This window comes from Drosophila takahashii, chromosome 3R (genome assembly GCF_030179915.1).
Source record: "Drosophila takahashii strain IR98-3 E-12201 chromosome 3R, DtakHiC1v2, whole genome shotgun sequence".
In the NCBI taxonomy this organism is placed as follows: Eukaryota; Metazoa; Arthropoda; class Insecta; order Diptera; family Drosophilidae; genus Drosophila; species Drosophila takahashii.
In genome coordinates, this window is record NC_091681.1 from 11,916,272 (window position 1) to 11,936,965 (window position 20,694).

The window sequence follows — 20,694 nt, forward strand, 5'->3', positions numbered from 1 at the left end:
TGAACTCTTTTTTAAATGATCTCGGAAGCTATAAGAGCTAGAGCCTTGTACTTTTAGATTTAGATTCCATTGTTTTCTATTCAGCGCAAGTTTGTTATGCGTATGTGCCACGCCCACTCCAACGCCCACACTCGCTATAAGATTTTGTTATGCGTACGTGCCACGCCCACTCTAAAGCCCACATTCGCTATAGGAGCTAGACTGTTTGCGTTTTAGATTTAGTTTCCTTTGCTTTCTATTCAGCGCAAGTTTATTATGCGTGTGTGCCACGCCAACTCTACAGCGCTGTCCTCCTCGTGCGTACCTTGATCAGGGTAAAAGCGCGTGCCGATCGAACGTCTATATCTCATACTTTTCATATTAACAATAGTTAAATGCTGTGCAAATATCCCTTTTTTTCTATTTTTACATGACATTTTTGCAGTACTAAAGCTGCTGACATGAAAATATGCAAATCTTATTTATTTATGTATACGTTGCTCAGGGTAATAGTTCTTGCTAATCAGACAACTGTATACTAAAGCTGCCGTTTAATAATTAAATTGGTTACATGTAGGAAATATTTTTTTTATATATTATTAAGTTAAGTTTTTATACCCTTGCAGAGGGTATTATAATTTTGGTCAGAAGTTTGTAACGCAGTGAAGGAGACGTTTCCGACCCCATAAAGTATATATATTCTTGATCAGGATCAATAGGGGAGTCGATATAGCCATGTCCGTCTGTCCGTCTGTCCGTCTGTCCGTCTGTCCGTCTGTCCGTCTGACCGTCTGTCCGTCTGTCCGTCTGTCCGTCTGTATGTCTGTTTCAATACCGTTTGCGAGCTCAGTTTAAAAGCTAGCGCCTTGAAACTTTCACAGTCGTCCTAAAACATGTGTACGCAGATCAAGTTTGAAAGCCGACCCGATCGGACGTCTATATCCTATAGCTCCCATAGGAACAATCGGATATAGCTTTCACAAAATGAAGATATTTCGCTCAGTGTAAGAGCTATTGACATGAATCTTTCCAAATCTTATTTTTTTGTGCGTACCTTGATCAGGGTAAAAGCGCGTGCCGATCGGACGTCTATATCTTATAGCTCCCATAGGAACAATAGGGTGAAATCGGTCAAAATTTTACGTTTTTCAGGATATTTCGCGCAAAATATAAGCTATTCCCATGAAACTTTCCAAATCGTATTTTTTTGTGCGTACCTTCATTAGGGTAAACCCGCGTGCCGATCGGGCGTCTATATCCTATAGCTCCCATAGGAACAATAGGGTGAAAAATTTAAAAATTTTATTTTTTTATACCCTTGCAGAGGGTATTATAATTTTGGTCAGAAGTTTGTAACGCAGTGAAGGAGACGTTTCCGACCCCATAAAGTATATATATTCTTGATCAGGATCAATAGGGGAGTCGATATAGCCATGTCCGTCTGTCCGTCTGTCCGTCTGTCCGTCTGTCCGTCTGTATGTCTGTTTCAATACCGTTTGCGAGCTCAGTTTAAAAGCTAGCGCCTTGAAACTTTCACAGTCGTCCTAAAACATGTGTACGCAGATCAAGTTTGAAAGCCGACCCGATCGGACGTCTATATCCTATAGCTCCCATAGGAACAATCGGATATAGCTTTCACAAAAATGAAGATATTTCGCTCAGTGTAAGAGCTATTGGCATGAATCTTTCCAAATCGTATTTTTTTGTGCGTACCTTGATCAGGGTAAAAGCGCGTGCCGATCGGACGTCTATATCCTATAGCTCCCATAGGAACAATCGGATATAGCTTTCACAAAAATGAAGATATTTCGCTCAGTGTAAGAGCTATTGGCATGAATCTTTCCAAATCGTATTTTTTTGTGCGTACCTTGATCAGGGTAAAAGCGCGTGCCGATCGGACGTCTATATCTTATAGCTCCCATAGGAACAATCGGATATCGATTTCACAAAATGAAGATATTTCGCTCAGTGTAAAAGCTATTGACAAGAATCTTTCCAAATCGTATTTTTTTGTGCGTACCTTGATCAGGGTAAAAGCGCGTGCCGATCGGACGTCTATATCTTATAGCTCCCATAGGAACAATAGGGTGAAATCGGTCAAAATTTGTCGTTTTTCAGGATATTTCGCGTTGAATATAAGCTATTCCCATGAAACTTTCCAAATCGTATTTTTTTGTGCGTACCTTGATCAGGGTAAAAGCGCGTGCCGATCGAACGTCTATATCTCATACTTTTCATATTAACAATAGTTAAATGCTGTGCAAATATCCCTTTTTTTCTATTTTTACATGACATTTTTGCAGTACTAAAGCTGCTGACATGAAAATATGCAAATCTTATTTATTTATGTATACGTTGCTCAGGGTAATAGTTCTTGCTAATCAGAAAACTGTATACTAAAGCTGCCGTTTAATAATTAAATTGGTTACATGTAGGAAATATTTTTTTTATATATTATTAAGTTAAGTTTTTTTTATATATTATTACACAAAGTTCCTTTTTTTCGATAGTACAGCGCTGTCCTCCTCGATTCTCATAATTTTTGACCATGAACTTTTTTGAAGGTATAGGTGCTCTCCTCCTCGATTCTCATAAAAGCGTTGTGTATGGGCCATGCATTTAAAACCTGAAGGAATTGTCTCATTTTTTACCATCATAATTGAACTCTTTTTTAAATGATCTCGGAAGCTATAAGAGCTAGAGCCTTGTACTTTTAGATTTAGATTCCATTGTTTTCTATTCAGCGCAAGTTTGTTATGCGTATGTGCCACGCCCACTCCAACGCCCACACTCGCTATAAGATTTTGTTATGCGTACGTGCCACGCCCACTCTAAAGCCCACATTCGCTATAGGAGCTAGACTGTTTGCGTTTTAGATTTAGTTTCCTTTGCTTTCTATTCAGCGCAAGTTTATTATGCGTGTGTGCCACGCCAACTCTACAGCGCTGTCCTCCTCGTGCGTACCTTGATCAGGGTAAAAGCGCGTGCCGATCGAACGTCTATATCTCATACTTTTCATATTAACAATAGTTAAATGCTGTGCAAATATCCCTTTTTTTCTATTTTTACATGACATTTTTGCAGTACTAAAGCTGCTGACATGAAAATATGCAAATCTTATTTATTTATGTATACGTTGCTCAGGGTAATAGTTCTTGCTAATCAGACAACTGTATACTAAAGCTGCCGTTTAATAATTAAATTGGTTACATGTAGGAAATATTTTTTTTATATATTATTAAGTTAAGTTTTTATACCCTTGCAGAGGGTATTATAATTTTGGTCAGAAGTTTGTAACGCAGTGAAGGAGACGTTTCCGACCCCATAAAGTATATATATTCTTGATCAGGATCAATAGGGGAGTCGATATAGCCATGTCCGTCTGTCCGTCTGTCCGTCTGTCCGTCTGTCCGTCTGACCGTCTGTCCGTCTGTCCGTCTGTCCGTCTGTATGTCTGTTTCAATACCGTTTGCGAGCTCAGTTTAAAAGCTAGCGCCTTGAAACTTTCACATTCGTCCTAAAACATGTGTACGCAGATCAAGTTTGAAAGCCGACCCGATCGGACGTCTATATCCTATAGCTCCCATAGGAACAATCGGATATAGCTTTCACAAAATGAAGATATTTCGCTCAGTGTAAGAGCTATTGACATGAATCTTTCCAAATCTTATTTTTTTGTGCGTACCTTGATCAGGGTAAAAGCGCGTGCCGATCGGACGTCTATATCTTATAGCTCCCATAGGAACAATAGGGTGAAATCGGTCAAAATTTTACGTTTTTCAGGATATTTCGCGCAAAATATAAGCTATTCCCATGAAACTTTCCAAATCGTATTTTTTTGTGCGTACCTTCATTAGGGTAAACCCGCGTGCCGATCGGGCGTCTATATCCTATAGCTCCCATAGGAACAATAGGGTGAAAAATTTAAAAATTTTATTTTTTTTAATTATAAAATATTTTGTTGTTTATTAATTCATGTTGCTAGTCTAGTCAAATTTTAATTCGTAAAATCTGCAAGGGTATTAAAACTTCGGCTTGCCGAAGTTAGCTTCCGTCCTCGTTTAATTATAAAATATTTTGTTGTTTATTAATTCATGTTGCTAGTCTAGTCAAGTTTTAATTCGTAAAATCTGCAAGGGTATTAAAACTTCGGCTTGCCGAAGTTAGCTTCCGTCCTCGTTAAACTTTAGATTAACTGATCTGGCTTGTAAATGCCATCCCAAATTTGAAGTTTTTCATACTCGGGCAAATCAATTATTTTTACTTCATTACTGATATTAAGAACTCGCTGTGGATCGTCCTTCGTTGATGGTTTCCAGTCTAAGTGGCCAATTTCCGGGCAGTTTGGATTTGAGGTAGCTGCGAACGCCGTCCAAATTCCAATCATCCTTTCGATGGTGCGATATTCGGCAGATGACTTTTCTAGTTTCCAGGATCCCGAGTTACGGAATAAATAGCTGAGGTCATCGGCATGGGCCACACCAGTTTTTATGTTGTCCCCACAGAATTTAAACCGATAAAAGTTGAAGTTCGGAGAATCAAAGTCAAAGCGGTAGTAATATGTGGGTGCCTTTGAATAGGCGAGTCTTGCGTTCAAAGTGCGATTAAAGCCATGCCAAAAGATTTTGTAGGAATAAAACTAGAAAAAAGAAAATTGTAATGAAACATGTCATAAAATAAAGTTGTTATTAAATATACAAACATCCCCTTACTTATAATTTCTAAATTATATTACTCACATCAAGAATATTCATGAAGAGTTCTGAACTGGGTGGGGCATTTCCGAAGTAGGCTTTGATCAGACGCTGACCATACTCCAGATTCTCCTGCTCGCTGTTGACCTCACGGACCTCCAGAGGCACCATTCTCGCCGGATCCTGACTTAGGCTATCCAATGCCTTGAGATTGGCAGACACCGCTGGATACATGAAAAGACCCTCGAATGAAGTTCCCCCCAACATGGTGGGTAAATTGTTGGACCACGCATCCCGGGCCATTTCCACTGGTGGTTTGGGAACCACACAATCCTCTCCCACATATGACTCCACTGTGGGTCCAAAGGCAAAGATCACACCATTCCTCCTATGTTCGGGTGTTATCAGATTGTAGTTCACTAGATCTCTGGCAGGAACACCCTGAAGGTGCTCCAGCACTTTGTCGTCCACATTTTCGCCAGTGAAGCCATATTGCTGAGCCAGGCGGAAGGCAAAGTCCTCACTTGGGTTATCGGCCCAATAGTTGTGCACCGTACCCGACATGGGAATGGCCTTGTGGAACAGCCCCTTGGTCTGCTCCGTGCACATCATAAAGTGGGTGGAACAACCACCAGCACTTTCTCCGAAAACCGTAATATTATTAGAATCGCCATTGAAGTTGGAAATGTTCTGCTTGACCCACTTGAGAGCCAGCACCTGATCCTTAAGGCCGGCGTTTCCTGGAACCTTTAGGCTGGGATCTTTCAAGGAGAGAAATCCTGTAATAGCCAAAACATCCAGCGATTTTATAAGTAAGACTTCGAAAATACTTTTAACTTTCTAAAACTTTAGATACAACTTAACATTTTCTTCAGTTAACAAAACTACAGTTAAAAAATTTTAGAGAATGATGTAATTATTATTAAAAAACTGTAGGTTTCTAATGGAAACTTTTAATCAACATTTTGAAATGTGATTAGCATCTCTGATAATAAAACTAGATTTTCAGCACCTGATCCTTAAGGCCGGCGTTTCCTGGAACCTTTAGGCTGGGATCTTTCAAGGAGAGAAATCCTGTAATAGCCAAAAATCCAACGATTTTATAAGTAAGACTTCGAAAATTCTTTGAACTTTCTAAAACTTTAGATACATTTAACTTAACATTTTCTTCAGTTAACAAAACTACAGTTAAAAAATTTTAGAAAATGATGTAATTATTAATAAAAAACTGTAGGTTTCTAATGGAAACTTTCGATCAACATTTTGAAATGTGATTAGCATCTCTGATAATAAAACTAGATTTTCAGCGAAAAGATAAAGATAGATAAGACAGAAAACATTGAAGACAGGATACCGACTATCAATTTCTGCTGACTCACCCAAACAATCAACGCGATAGTTGAGCGTTACCAGGACCACATCTTTGGCCATAAAATAGTCCGGACCGTACAATTCACGGGTGGCCTCGCCAATGGTGAAGGCCCCGCCATAAATGTATACCATTACCGGCAATGGCTTGTCACTCTTCAACTGCAAAAATAAATTAGCTATCAGTTATTATAATCGATGGGGTAAACGATCAGCAGTTTTGGGATATCTTTAAGTAGGTAGGTAGGTATTTTGATTTAAGAACTGTAACCTCATACAAAGGCTATAAAAAAAGGTTTTTATAAAAAAATTAAACCTAAGAACTGGTTTTCTTTATACCAAATAGCATTTCTGGCCCTCTTTACCTTTGTTTAGTACTCTATTAATCACCAGTTTACTTACCTGCTTGGAATATACATTCAGATACAGACAGTCCTCAGTGCCTTCGATAACTCCAGTCATTAAACTCTTCTGGGTTGGCTTCTCGGCGTACTGGGTGCAATCCAAAACTCCGCTCCATGGATCTGCTGGCACTGGGGCCTTGAATCTTAGTTCTCCCAGTGGAGGCTTTGCAAAGGGAATCTTCTCGAAGCTAAAGTAGGTGTCATCGTAGAGACTGAGGCGTTTAACGCCCTTAATTTGACCCAGGGGCAGAGTAAGTTCGCAGGTTTCCAAGCTGTATTAACCGAATTAAATAAAAACAAGTCTTTGGGTTTTCAAAACAAAAGAACTAACCTCTCCGACATCGTTTGGCAGTCGTCCGCTTCAGCGCGTATCTTCTGTCGAATGAATTGAAAGCAGTGAATTTGCAAAGTAAGAGCCGAAGCAACGCAAAAAGTTCAAGCCCCCACAGAGGGGGCTGTAAAAACATGTATAGTGATCGAGCTTTTTGTACCTGTGGTATAAATTGCGGCGACACCTTATCATCTAATCGTGTGAATTGTCAAAGGCTTTTGCACAAAGCAACAAAAAATACTTATTTTGAACCAAAAGCAAAGTTCAATAAAAAAACGGCGATAAGCTTCGTGTGAACTTTTTATGTTCCTTACTAAAAAAAATACATAAACTTGCATACATAATACAAATTACACATTGTTTTATCTGTTACTCTACGAGTATGGTATATTATGTTCGTTAGAATGAACGTTACACGTAGAATAAATCGTTTCAAACCATAAAAAGTACATATTCTTGATCAGGATCCCGCGCATGGACAATCTATCCATGTCGGTCTATCTGAGCAAGAATCTATTAACTTTAAAAGCTAAACAGTTGGATTTATAATCAAAGAAATGAAAGAAATTCCAAAAATTTTAAAGGTTTAATAAACAAAATAAAACCTTCATCAAATTTTAAATGAAAAAATACTTTAAATGCAGTTCTGAAAGTTTTACCAAGTGTATAAAAACTCATTAATACGATTTAAATCAGATGGTATTTCTTAAAATAAAGGCACGCCAGCCATTTCGAATAGCCGATCGAAGAACTTTAACTTCGGCATTTCTGGCTGAGGGATACACTTTAATTCCTCGCTGATGTTGAGGACCATTCGCTTCCCAAATCGAGCGACGGGTTTCCATTCCACCAGGGGCGTAGTGAGAGGTCCATTGGGATCCGAGGTGGCGGCGAATTGCACAAACATGGCCATCATACGCCCGATGGCGGTGAACTCAGGTCGGGATTTGTCCAATTTGAAGGTGGCCGGAATAACGAAAATGTATCCCAGCTCGTCCACGTGACCGACTCCTCGCTGCTCCTTTCCCATAAAGCGAATCCGGTAGAAGTTGAAGTCGGGCGAATCGAAATCGAAGCGGTACAGATAGGTGGGCGCCTGGCCATAGGTCAATCTGGACTGAATTAGTCGGTCCATGGCATGAACCATGGAGTGGGTGAAGAGGTCCACGAATGCTTTTGCGTGACTCGCAGTCAGCTCGTGTCCATGTGCCTGGCAGAAGTGATGGATCAGCTCCTGGCCCAACTGACGCCGCTGGCCGGGATCACAGCGACTCCTCAGAGTCCAAGGCAACGCGCACTCCGGATTGTGCTGGAACTCCTTCAGCCATTTAGGGTTCAGTTTCACGAAGTGCATGCTACTTAAGCCCTCGCCACTGTTGGCGCCCAAGATAATGGGGATGCGATTGCTCCACGACGTTCGCTGGAGGTCAACGGGCTCCGCCAGGAGAACAGCATTCGGAGTGGGGTAGTTCTCTATGTTGGGCCGGAAGGTCATGCCTTGACCCTTCTCTGCGCCGGTTAAGAAGTCCGCTGAGACGAGTAGTTGTGGATCCGCCTTCAAAAGGAACTCCAAAACCTGGCTGTCTACATTCTCCCCTTCGTAGCCCAAATGCTTGGCCAGGCGGTATTCCAGTTGGGGCAGGCGATTCACCTCCATGGAAAAACCCGCTAAAAGTATGGCCTTGTGGAAGAGTCCTTCTGTTCGGGGACTGGCCAAAAGAAGCTGAACGGTCAAGCTGCCGGAGCTGTGGCCAAAGATAGTAATTCTATCGGGATCACCATTGAAGTTGGCAGCATTAGCCTTGATCCACTGGAGAGCCAGGATTACGTCCTTGAGCCCAGCATTGCCAGGAATTTCAAGAGAAGGATCATCAAAGCTCAGAAAACCTGGAAGAGGATAAGCTTTGGTATGCTTCTAATATTTAACTGGAATTATTAAAGCTCACCTAAAGGTCCCAGACGATGCCCAATGCTTACATACATAACGTTTTCATTCATGAAATAGTCGGGACCCCATGCTTTCCTCGATGAGTCGCCGCCCTTGAAACCACCTCCGTGAATATAGACCATCACGGGAATTGGCTCGCCGATCAGCTAATAAATACAAAATGTAATCTTAATTAGTTTTCATTTGGTTATAAACACAATTGTAATACAAACATAACTTACAGTTTTCACAGAGATGTTCAAATAAAGACAATCCTCGGAGCCCTCCACCAACTTGGTATAGGAGCTCACTTGGAGGCACTTGTCCAACGGCTTGGAGCAATCTCGAACCCCATGCCATGGCTTAAGATCATGCGGCTCCTTAAAGCGCAGAGTTCCAAGGGGAGGAACTGCATATGGGATGCCATCAAAAGCGTAGAACTGATTATCATAGAGACCGTTTAGGCGAGTTCCCTGCACTTTTCCATGCGTCGTCTGCACCACCGGCGAGTTTTCATTGCTAAAGTAAATATAAAATGATTAAAAGAATGGGCGTTGGTTTTGGAATAATTCTCCTACTGGTCGTCCGACATCTCCAGTCACCAGCGGTCTCAAGCGTAAACTGGCTTCTCTCGTTAATAAGCACTGAAAACCACTATCGATAGCCGAGGCTTATCAACCTTAAAATACTCGGATCGTTTTCGTATCTCAAACAATGGTAAATTTGCTGGACATAAACAAGGTGACGGAAACCAAAATGAAAAGTGGGCTATCTTAATGGGCTTTTAAAATAATTTCGGGAATAGATAAGCTCTTACATGGATTTATTAAATCTTTTATATTTCTCTTAGATTTGGCGGGTAATTATCACTCTTTAAGTTATTATTGCCAGTATTTTTATTGATCTTGTGTCTGTACAAAATTCAAATTGTATTCGTACCATTAGTAATTTCAAATTTTTGTAACAAAGGAAATTTTATAGTTATAAAAATGTATGTGTTTATTCGGTCTTCAACATTAAAAATCAAACAATTATTTAAAGCTATTTTAAAATGCAGATAAAAATGTCAAATGCGACACAGACAGAATCATTCAAATGGCGTTCCTTTTTACTTTAAAGTTAAATCAATTGATCCGGCTTGTAGATGCCATCCCAAATTTTAAGTTTTTCGTACTCGGGCAATTTAATTATCTGAACATCATTACTGATATTAAAAACTAGCTCTGGATCATCCTTTGTTGATGGTTTCCAGTCTAAATTCCCAATTTCCGGGCAGTTCGGATTGGAGGTAGCAGCGAACGCCGTCCAAATTCCAATCATCCTTTCGATGGTGCGATATTCGGCAGATGACTTTTCTAGTTTCCAGGATCCTGAGTTACGGAATAAATAGCTGAGTTCATCCGCATGGGACACACCAGTTTTGATGTTATCCCCACAGAATTTAAGCCGATAAAAGTTGAAGTTCGGAGAATCGAAGTCAAAGCGGTAGTAATATGTGGGTGCCTTTGAGTAGGCGAGTCTTGAGTTCAAAGTGCGATTGTAGCCATGCCAATAAGTATTGTAGGAATAATACTAGAGAAAAGAACGGTAGAATTAAGAAAGAACATTATATGGGTTTAATTTTAAATTATTAATTTGATTTAAAGAGTTTACAGAAATAGAATTAAAATCTCCTCTTTTTTTCCAAATACATATTTGTTAGTTTGGCTGGCCAACTCCTAATTACTTAATATATTAAAAACCTTTTACAACCAGTTTTTTTACTCACATCTAGGATATTCATAAAGAGTTTTGAACTGGGTGGGGCATCTCCAAAGTGGGCTTTGATCAAACGCTGTCCGTACTCCAGATTCTCCTGCTCACTGTTGACCTCACGGACCTCCAGAGGCACCATTCTCGCCGGATCCTGACTTAGGCTATCCAATGCCTTGAGATTGGCAGATACCTCTGGATACATGAAGAGACCCTCGAATGAAGTTCCCCCCAACATGGTGGGAAAATTGTTGGACCACGCATCCCGGGCCATTTCCACTGGTGGTTTGGGAACCACACAATCCTCGCCCACATATGACTCCACAGTGGGTCCAAAGGTAAAGAGCATTCCGTTCCTCCTATGTTCGGGTGTTATCAGATTGTGGTTCACTAGATCTCTGGCAGGAACACCCTGAAGGTGCTCCAGCACCTTGGCGTCGATATTGTCGCCAGTGAAACCATACTGCTGAGCCAGGCGGAAAGCAAAGTCCTCTCTTGGGTTATCGGACCAATAGTTGTGCACCGTACCGGACATTAGAATGGCCTTGTGGAACAGTCCCTTGGTCTGCTCCGTGCACATCATAAAGTGGGTAGAAACACCGCCGGCGCTATTTCCAAACACCGTAATATTATTGGAATCCCCGTTGAAGTGGGAAATGTTCTCCTTGACCCACTTAAGAGCCAGGACCTGATCCTTAAGGCCGGCATTTCCAGGAACCTTCAGGCTGCGGTCCTTGAGTAAAAGAAATCCTGAAAAGAAACATGATTACTTATTGGAAACGTCTGCCTCTCTGCCCGTATAAACGCTGAGATCTCAGATACTATAAGAGCTAGAAGGTCGAAATTTTCTATTCATATTCTAGGGATTTTGAAAATATGTCTACCCAGGTAAAGTTTTAAAAGGGCACTAGTCGGACGTCTATATCTTGTAGCTTCCATAAGAACGATCGGATAAATTGCAAAATGACATGAAATTTTCCAAACCGTATTTTTCATTGACCTATATCCTAGAGCTCCCATAGGGTCAAATGGGTGCAATTGAATAAAATTTTATGTTTCTCAAGATATTTTTTTAAAATATTAATCATAGAGATTTTGTATCAAAATGTTCACACCTGACAATACAATTTGATTTCAAATTAAAATATCGTCAACATAAAGAGCATCAATTTCGGCATAAAGAGCCAGACACCGGATCCTTAACTTCCTCCTGAAAATATCCACTATCTGCTGACTTACCCAAGCAATCCACGCGATAGTTGAAAACTACCAGGACCACATCTTTGGCCATAAAATAGTCCGGACCGTATAATTCACGGGTTGCCTCGCCCACGGTAAAGGCCCCGCCATAAATGTATACCATTACCGGCAATGGCTTGTCACTCTTCAACTGCAAAGATAGATTCAAAGGTATTTTGATTCCATTTAACTTTAAAATATAAATTTAAACAAATTGAGTATGTCAAAAATAGCCATATAGATAAATAGGTACATGAGATTTGAAAAAAAATTTAAAATACACATTTTTGTTCCCCTATTAATACATTAATGTCTATACTAAGACTTAAGGCCAGGACTTCGTGATTCTGGGGCCCAGAATCTGGGCTCTCTTTAGGTATTGTGTTGGCGTTTATATACTATACTAAAATTAAGTGTACACTTGGCATATTTACCTGCTTAGAATATACATTCAAATACAGACAGTCCTCAGTGCCTTCGATAACTCCAGTCATTAAATTCCTCTGGGTTGGCTTCTCGGCGTACTGGGTGCAATCCAAAACTCCGCTCCATGGATCTGCTGGCTCTGGGGCCTTGAATCTCAGTTCGCCCAGTGGAGGCTTCGCAAAGGGAATCTTCTCGAAGCTAAAGTAGGTGTCATCGTAGAGACTGAGGCGTTTAACGCCCTTAATTTTGCCCAGGGGCAGAGTTAGTTCGCAGGTTTCCAATCTGTATTCACCGAAATCAATATAAACCATTTTTTGGGTTTCCAATTTTAAAACACTAACCTCTCCGACATATTTTTTCAGTCAACCGTTTGCAGTGCCTATCGTCTGTCGAATGAATTAACCAGAAAGGAAGCTACCTTCGGCCAGCCGAAGCTTATATACCCTTGTAGATAAAAGAATACTCACTCGGTGCAGTTCCAGGGATTCCAGATTCAGCGTTTCGATTTATTTCAATTTTGTTTTAAGTAGTCAAGAATCAAAACGCCTACTTCCTACAAAGTTACAATGAATTTTCTTATATTTGTTTGGGAGCCTTAAGATATAGTGGTCCGATCCGGCTGGCTCCGACATATGTACTACCTGCAATAGAAAGAAGACCTTCGGGAAAGGTTTATCGCGATAGCTTTAAAACTGAGAGACTAGTTCGCATAGAAACGGACAGACGGACAGACGGACAGACGGACAGACGGACATGGCTAGATAGACTCGGCTATTGGTGCTGATCAAGAATATATATACTTTATGTGGTCGGAAACGTCTCCTTCACTACGTTGCAAACATCTGACTGAAATTATAATACCCTCTACAAGGGTATAAAAACAATGGATTTGGCAAAGTCAGATAGAATAAGACGTTTGCCAGCGGATAAGTTTATTCTATGTACAATGTACATATCACTATGGACGGCAGTCCATGTAGTGACGAAGCGCACCAGGAGAGTGTGCGAAGGCGACTACTGTTATATAGCCGCAAAATTGAAAATCTGCTGTGATAGTCCGATCGTAATGAGTAATACACCAATCGAAAGGTATTGCAAAAACTTAAAGGATTGCATACCAAGACTTTAAGAAAACCAATTGGATTGGGAGAGAGAGCGGTGAAAGTGAAAAAGTGCAAATTTCGAAATTTGGAGCTGTTGGGGCCGGTGGGGATAAATGCCCCCTCGCAATGTTTTAGTTGTGTTCCTATTGAAAATACCCGTTCAAAAGTTATAGCCAAAATAAGATTTTCTTCTTCTTCCCAAAATGAAAATTTAATTCTGTTTGTCAGTTTGTCCACTTGTCCACTTGTCCACTTGTCCAAAATATGTTTTTTAAGTTCTGAAAATTTGATATGACGTTCATCACATCGATATAAAAAACTTTTGTTTTACCACTTTTGGAAAAACCCGCTAGTTTAGCGGGAAAACAGCTATAAATAGCTCAAATTCGGAAAGCCGTAACTTCTATAATACTAAAGCTACAGACTTGTGCTGCATTATTTTTAAATGCTATAAACGCCTTCTATATGCAATTTGTGTAAATGTAATAGTTAAAATGATATGAACAAAAGAAAATTTGTTTAAACTTTTTTTTTAGCTTTTTTTTTAATTTTCTCAAAAACGGCTCTAACGATTTTCCTTACAACTTTAAACTGTATAGCCCTTGAGATTCCTTAAATTTTGGTATATAACACATTACTGTAAAAAGTCACGTTTAAAAGTTATTTTTATACGAAAATAGCCACTTTTGCAAGCTCGAACAATTAAGGCTCCCTGAGTATTGAATTTTGTGTGAGGGTATCCGAACTGTATTTTAGGGTCATGGAATCGGTAAATTTGCACTTAAGAGTTCCATATAGGAATCTTTTGTTCTACGACTTTTGGAAAAAGCCGCTACTTTAGCGGGAAAAAGCTAAAAATAGCTACATTTCGTTAGTTTGTAAGTTCTACACTACTAAAGGTACAGACATGTGCTATACCTCGTTTAAAAGGTATTTTGAAATACTTCAACGCCTTTTTAACTTAATTTGTTAAAATACAATAGTTTAAAAATTATGATTGACCAATTTAAATTTAAATGTATATATTAGCTCCTATGAGAGCAAATGTAAACAAACAAAAACTTCTGATATCAAGTAAAAACACCTCTTAACGAGGTAAAAAACTAGTGACGACCGCACCTTCAACATACAAAAGTTCTGATATCAACATTTGTGACGAAAAATTATTACACTCGTCATTAAATAGACTTTCTAATATTTACTCATTCGGCACGCTGCAATAGAAAATGCCTGTGAAGGGAAAAAGGCTGGAATAGTTTGCTAGGGCGGGCAATCCAAAACTCCGCTCCATGGATCTGCTGGCTCTGGGGCCTTGAATCTCAGTTCGCCCAGTGGAGGCTTCGCAAAGGGAATCTTCTCGAAGCTAAAGTAGGTGTCATCGTAGAGACTGAGGCGTTTAACGCCCTTAATTTTGCCCAGGGGCAGAGTTAGTTCGCAGGTTTCCAATCTGTATTCACCGAAATCATTATAAACCATTTTTTGGGTTTCCAATTTTAAAACACTAACCTCTCCGACATAGTTTTTCAGTCGACCGTTTGCAGTGCCTATCGTCTGTCGAATGAATTAAAAACAACGGATTTGGTAAAGTCAGATAAAATAAGACGTTTGCCAGCGGATAAGTTTATTCTATGTACAATGTACATAGATGAATAGTGTCCGAGTTTGAGAGTTCACCCAAAATTCTTGTAAATCATGTGTTTGCTGACAACCAAAAAGGAAACAAACCAATTGCAGGAAAATAGGATTACAAATTGTTTAATTAACAGTTACGTACGCCCTCTCCATAATATTTTTGAAGAAGAAAGATTAGCACATATTACAACAAAGAATCTGTGGCGGAACGGGGGCACAATGGCTAGGTTACTCTGACCGCTAAGTATAATCAGAGATTAATAGAATTTGGCGATTTACGTGAAGAAACCAAAACATTCGGCCGTTGGCCGGGATCACAGTGACATTGTTGGGCTTTAATTAAATATTTAATTTAACCTATGGGAGTACAAGGAAATGTGATTTTCAAAAGTATTTTCCACTAATAAAGTTGTTCTGGAATATCACAGCGGATTTTACTTCGCTTCGTCACTACTATAGTAGCATAAAACGGGGTTTTATATTAAGCACACTTTATTTATTCGACCGTTCTCTTTTAGTTCTTATTCGCAATTGCCCGATTTTTCAAAGCGTCGGTTTTAACTTTAGATAACGCGAAGTTGGCTGCGATCAGCACTGATATTTAACATTTTGCAGAGTTGCCAGATTGGCAACTATCTAATAGCTGATTATTTTAAATACCAACGACTATTAAACATCTAACCGTTACTTTCGAATACTACTTATACATATTTACATAATGGTGTTATACACTCTAAAACATATCCATAACCGTGTATACTCGTACATACTAATGATATAGTCAGTGACTTATCCTACTACACTACGTGCACTGGTTGATTTCTGAAATGGAATATTTCCCATTATATATTTTAAATTATTTATTTAAAAATGCGTCATAACTCTTTGGAAAACCCTCTAACTAAGCAGCAAATAATTAAAATTAAAAATTTTCCAAAAATTATATTTTAAAACACTGCGAATTTCGCTACAAGAATTTCATATACTTTTGACTAATCCGATGATTGACAGACACTTTCCCAGACCCTTAGCTTCTGCAACTCAGGCAGCTCTATAAGCCTAATGTTCTCTGAGATGTTGAGGCACTCCAATACGGAGTTGCTGCTTAGGGGTTTCCATTCCTTGGCCCGAGGAAGCTGATCCTTGATATGCTTGCAGTTGGGATTCGAGGTCCTTGCGAAGCTCGTCACCATGTCAATCATACGCTCGATGGTCACGAACTCGGGAGTGTGCTTGTCCAGCTTCCAGGAGAAGTCACCGTACCACAGATAGGAGTGATCGTCGACGTGGGCCACGCCCCGCAACTTGTCGCCGCAATACTTCAATCGCTGGTGATTGAACGTGGGCGAGTCGAAGTCGAAGCGGTACAAATATGTAGGCGCCCTGGAGCTGCTAAGGCGGGACTTCAGCGTTTTCAGGATGGGATGCCAGAAGACCTTGTAGCTGGCGTACTGAAGAAAATTATTAAACAGAAAAATAAACCAATCAAAAAATATATTTTTAAAGTGGAACACATAATCTAAATTAAAAAGAAAACAAGGGACTCTGTGATTATCTTCTACACCCAGAAAAAAAAGACCGAAAAAATCTAAGACCGAATTTCTTACATTACTACCGTTTTGTTCTTTTATTTTTTTTAAGACCATATTCTTAAATTGATACCAAAGGGTATTGATTTAAGACCAGTAAATTTAGATTTAAGTTGAACTTATGCACGCGCGCGAAGCACGGTGCGATGGCCCAGTTGGTAAGGCGTCTGCCTCTGATGCGAGAGGACCCCGGTTCAAAAACCGGATAAGTCAAAGTAAGTAAAAAGTTTTTCAAATGTATTTCAATTAATATTTCCTTAATAACTTTAAGAACAAAAATGTATTTAAAAAGTTAAGTTGTTAATTTACTAATTAAAAAAAAAAAAAAGTTGTGTTGTGAGCGGGAATTGAACCTCGTACCCCCTTCCATGGCAGAATGCTTACAGGAGCATTCAAAGAAGTTTATTTTTGTACTAAAAATAAATTTAAATTTAAGTACATTTTGTTCTTAGAGTAAGAACAGCGGTCTTAAAAATCCGTTCTTAAAATAATACCATAAATTCTTATAATGATACCAAACGGTATAAAGCTATTTTTGAGACTCAAACAGACACGTTTTCAGACACAATCAGAACAATTTTTTCCCTGAGTGTAGAAATTATTAAAACATAGTATACATTCATACAAATCACATGGTATTTAAATAGTAGGAAATATAAAAATAGATTTCAAAAATAATTATCAATATTTTAATGCAAGTGGATAAGTTACAAATGTAATAAAACGTCGGTTTATAAAGATAAACTTCAAATAAGGGACGTAGAATGAATACTACTTTAATAAATAAATATCTTTACCCCATCTCACCTCGCAATAAGCCTTTAAGGATTCCGGCGACATGGACGAGGGGTCGCTTCCGCCGAAGTGGGTCTCCTGCAGTCGCTGGCCCAGATGTCGAGCCAGTGCATGGGGCAGATTCCGCTTCACATCCAGTGGCAGCATGTGCTCCGGCTCCTTCTTCAGGCTGGTCAGCAGGTACGGGGCCATTTGCACACGGGCGTACATCAGCAGTCCCTCGAAGGAAGTGCCGCTCATCAGCACCGGAATCCTGTTTCCCCAGGCCTTGTCCAGCAGATCCTGCGGATGCTTGGGCAGCACACAGTGCTCCGTATTATAGGGCTCCACCATGGGCCCAAACTGGAAGACGCAGTCGTCCAGGTGCTCCGCTTCGCTGAGTAGGTATGGTCGAACGAGTTTCTCCCCCGGTAAACTCTGTAGGTAGTTTAAAACCATGGCATCGGTCACATGCTCGGCACTATCCATTCCCAAATTGGCAGCCAGCCGGTGGGGCAGATTCTTGATGGGACAGAGGGCCCAGGAGCAGAGCACATTGCCCGACTGCATGATGGCCTTTTGGAACAGACCCTCTGCCTTGGGATTCAGCATTAAATAATGGACCGAGGCTGCTCCAGCACTTTCCCCGAAGGCGGTCACGTTATTGGGATCCCCATTGAAGTTCGCCGCGTTCTTTTTGATCCATTGCAACGCCAGGAGCTGATCCTTGAGGCCAGCATTTCCGGGCACTCCGACAGCGGGATCGTTTAGGCTCAGGAATCCCAGGGGACCCACGCGATAGGAAACCGTCACCACCACCACATCGCGCATCATAAAATAATCTGGACTATGCAGTTCCTTGGTGGGATCGCCTTTCTCAAAACCACCGCCAAAGAAATAGACAATCAGCGGCAGTGGACTTGCCGAGTTAAGCTATAAACGGAAAATTCATTAATTAGGAGAAATAATTTATAAAAATACGTTTTTGACCGATGATTACGTTCTTTGGTCAAAGACGACCTAATGGCAATGTAGTCTCAAATTTATTAGGTATACCTACATTTGTATGTAAGAATATGTTTATTTAATACGCATAAATTAATAATCACCTTAAAGTTAGTATACTCTTCCTATAGTCGAGCTTCAAAAACTGTTACTACAAAACTTCACCAAAATTAAATATTACTTAATAAAATAATACACCCCTGTCCCGAAGGAACTTTTCCGCTTTTCCTGTTTCCTAAAATAAACAATTTTTTCACAATTTTAAAATATTTTTTTTCCTTTAAATAAATAACAGTAATTTTTTAAGTGTATTATTTAGTGTTTTTTACCATCTACAGAGTTTAAAAACTTTAAAATATTAAGTTAAGAATAAGATCTAAAAAACATTGGGGGCCTGGCCACTGGTTTTTCGCGGTACCTATTTTTTGTTGGGTGCACAGAGTTTTTCTCTGTCCATGGAGGTTCTTGCTATAAAAGTTAGTTATCATTAAAAACATAAAGTCCGCTGCTCAGTTAATTCTTATCTGAACAAATCTTCTATAGCTGGGTATAGCTTTAAAACTGATATACAACTTTGCACTACGACAAGCACAGTAACATGACTCAGCTCATGACTATAATCGTATATATATGGGTATACTTATCTAAATAAATAAAATTTCCATTACTTGGTCCCCATTCGGTGGGAAAATTGAGTATACATACAGTTGCTTTCAATAAAAACCCGTAAATTAGTCACTTCTTTTAAGTTACAAATGTCTTCTAACTCAATTTACGGGCTTCATACTCATTTGTTGTCGTGTTATAACATTAGAAATAGCTTTCAACTCAACTATGTAATCCCTATTGCCACTGAAACTTTACTGGACTTAAAGAGTACTTAGAGAGACGATAGTGATACCTCCTTAGCGTAGACATTCAGGTGCAGGCAATCCTCGACGCCCTCCAGCTGCTTTGTGTAGTGGTTGAACTGTAGAGGTTTTTGGCCTTTTTCCGTACAATCCAGTGGTTCAGTCCAGGGCTCCACGGGCAGCGGTGCCATAAACCGGAGCGGACCCACTGGTGGCTTCGCATACGGAATCCGCTCGAAACTGACGTACTCGTCGCCGTAAACACCTGTGCACAGTTTTCCGCGCACCGGTCCGCTGCTCGTATTTACCTGCAAGCTGCGATATCCAATAGAATTAAATTCACGACGGAGTATTCTCGGATTTGGCGACCTCACCTCTCCATATTCGACGGTCAAATGCTAGTTCCACACTCGGCACTATTTATCTAGCGATGGAAAAGCATTTATGGCCCTTTTTATCGCGCAAAAACAAAAAATAAAAACCACAAATATTCGGAGACAGCTGATTTTCAGATTGCTTTGGTAGCTTTTCTGTGCCTCTGTGTGCGCTCAATGTTAAGGCTAATAGTTGTTGTTAGGGGGCTATTGTTATTATTATTATCAGCTGACTTTTGAGATTACAGAAAGAGAGAATTCTCAGTGATCTCCACAAAAAAGCTCTTTACTTAACAGAAATGATTTGTTTACAGTCACAGTCGCAGTCCATATCAATGCGTACAATAAATTATTATGTTGTTATAGATGCATCTCTTAGATATCCCAGTAGTAAAGTACTGAATAAAAAAAGTTTCTTTTATTCAGGGTTTAATATTGTTTCCAATATTTACTTTTACTTAGTAGTTTAATGTTTAAATATTTGATTAATTTGACTTACTTTAAGTTGGTACATTTACTGATTTTTATTAAAATACTACTATTCAGATATTTTGTTAACATTTGGTACGAAGAACAAAGCCACTGTGCTTTTGATGTATTTTCTAAATAAAGAAAAGCTTTTTAATGTTGTGAGATAAGAGCAATATTGGACGCGAATCTATTTTTATAAATCATTTCGCAAATTGCTATGGCAAAAAAGGGGTTTGCGGGTGAAGGATGTATGAAAACGCAGAAGCAGAGGAACAATCTCGGACTTTATGTTGCGGGTCACGCGTCTAGCCTCCATTATAAAACAAGAGAGATCGCTATAGTCGGGTTTGTGCTCCGACTATTTAATTCCCGTCACTCGGCTAAAGGAGTGCGAGGCAGATGGATATATAAACTTTTTTTGATTTCGCATAACTTTGGGCGTAAGAGGGGGCGTGGCGCTCGGCTGAAATAAACTTCCGCTGCGTAGGAAGCCCAAGAATATGTGTGGAAAATCTCAACCTTCTAGTTTCCGAGATCTCAGAGTTCATACGGACAGACAGACAGACAGACACACAGACAGACGGACGGACAGACAGACGGACATGGCTAGATCGAATCGGCTAGTGACCCTGATAAAAAATATATATACTTTATAGGGTCGGAAACGCTTCCTTCTAGCTGTTACATACTTTTGCACGAATACAATATACCCTTTTACTCTACGAGTAACGGGTATGAATACTTACTATAAATATCCTTTTATGGGAAGTCTAAC

The 20,694-nt window shown here is 39.8% G+C and overlaps 4 protein-coding genes across 8 annotated transcripts; all 4 read right to left on the bottom strand.

The window, feature by feature from the left end:
* Positions 1–4,165: 4,165 nt before the first annotated feature.
* Positions 4,166–9,510, bottom strand: LOC108068194 (uncharacterized). Its single transcript, XM_044396293.2, has 9 exons — positions 9,282–9,510; positions 8,946–9,222; positions 8,723–8,870; positions 7,486–8,663; positions 6,777–6,820; positions 6,444–6,717; positions 6,053–6,203; positions 4,719–5,452; positions 4,166–4,618 (listed from the first exon to the last, which is right to left on the bottom strand). Exons 1-9 carry the CDS (start codon positions 9,293–9,295, stop codon positions 4,166–4,168), a joined length of 3,273 nt encoding a protein of 1,090 aa, XP_044252228.2. The 5' UTR covers positions 9,296–9,510.
* Positions 9,511–9,675: 165 nt separating this feature from the next.
* Positions 9,676–12,487, bottom strand: LOC108068195 (esterase B1). The gene is made up of 5 exons (XM_070217604.1): positions 12,462–12,487; positions 12,129–12,402; positions 11,695–11,845; positions 10,472–11,205; positions 9,676–10,275 (listed from the first exon to the last, which is right to left on the bottom strand). Exons 1-5 carry the CDS (start codon positions 12,470–12,472, stop codon positions 9,823–9,825), a joined length of 1,623 nt encoding a protein of 540 aa, XP_070073705.1. The 5' UTR covers positions 12,473–12,487; the 3' UTR covers positions 9,676–9,822.
* A 1,957-nt stretch (positions 12,488–14,444) lies between these two features.
* Positions 14,445–15,634, bottom strand: LOC123003527 (esterase B1-like). Of its 5 annotated transcripts, none has more exons than XM_070217608.1 (3): positions 15,347–15,634; positions 14,730–14,774; positions 14,445–14,670 (listed from the first exon to the last, which is right to left on the bottom strand). In XM_070217608.1, the coding sequence occupies exons 2-3, from the start codon at positions 14,738–14,740 to the stop codon at positions 14,484–14,486; spliced, it is 198 nt and encodes a 65-aa protein (XP_070073709.1). In that variant the 5' UTR covers positions 14,741–14,774; positions 15,347–15,634; the 3' UTR covers positions 14,445–14,483. The 5 variants fall into 5 exon arrangements, with proteins under 5 accessions (XP_070073709.1, XP_070073707.1, XP_070073706.1 ...); XM_070217606.1 differs by having other exon boundaries at positions 15,294–15,634; XM_070217605.1 differs by having other exon boundaries at positions 15,213–15,634.
* Positions 15,635–15,771: 137 nt separating this feature from the next.
* LOC138913584 (esterase B1-like) lies at positions 15,772–19,650 on the bottom strand. The gene is made up of 4 exons (XM_070217603.1): positions 19,449–19,650; positions 19,125–19,389; positions 17,252–18,151; positions 15,772–16,306 (listed from the first exon to the last, which is right to left on the bottom strand). Exons 1-4 carry the CDS (start codon positions 19,454–19,456, stop codon positions 15,848–15,850), a joined length of 1,632 nt encoding a protein of 543 aa, XP_070073704.1. The 5' UTR covers positions 19,457–19,650; the 3' UTR covers positions 15,772–15,847.
* Between the last annotated feature and the right edge of the window lie 1,044 nt (positions 19,651–20,694).

What these genes read in the sequence shown, in the direction of transcription:
- LOC108068194 (XM_044396293.2), bottom strand. An exon ending in TGAACATCTCTGTGAAAACT is followed by an intron (nt 8,871 to 8,945) that starts GTAAGTTATGTT and finishes TGTATTTATTAG; the next exon opens with CTGATCGGCGAGCCAATTCC. An exon ending in TGAATGTATATTCCAAGCAG is followed by an intron (nt 6,204 to 6,443) that starts GTAAGTAAACTG and finishes TTATTTTTGCAG; the next exon opens with TTGAAGAGTGACAAGCCATT.
- LOC108068195 (XM_070217604.1), bottom strand. An exon ending in CTATCGCGTGGATTGCTTGG is followed by an intron (nt 11,206 to 11,694) that starts GTAAGTCAGCAG and finishes GTTTCTTTTCAG; the next exon opens with GATTTCTTTTACTCAAGGAC. An exon ending in TCTTTATGAATATCCTAGAT is followed by an intron (nt 10,276 to 10,471) that starts GTGAGTAAAAAA and finishes TCTTTTCTCTAG; the next exon opens with TATTATTCCTACAATACTTA.
- LOC138913584 (XM_070217603.1), bottom strand. An exon ending in TGAATGTCTACGCTAAGGAG is followed by an intron (nt 18,152 to 19,124) that starts GTATCACTATCG and finishes TTCCGTTTATAG; the next exon opens with CTTAACTCGGCAAGTCCACT. An exon ending in CCTTAAAGGCTTATTGCGAG is followed by an intron (nt 16,307 to 17,251) that starts GTGAGATGGGGT and finishes AATTTTCTTCAG; the next exon opens with TACGCCAGCTACAAGGTCTT.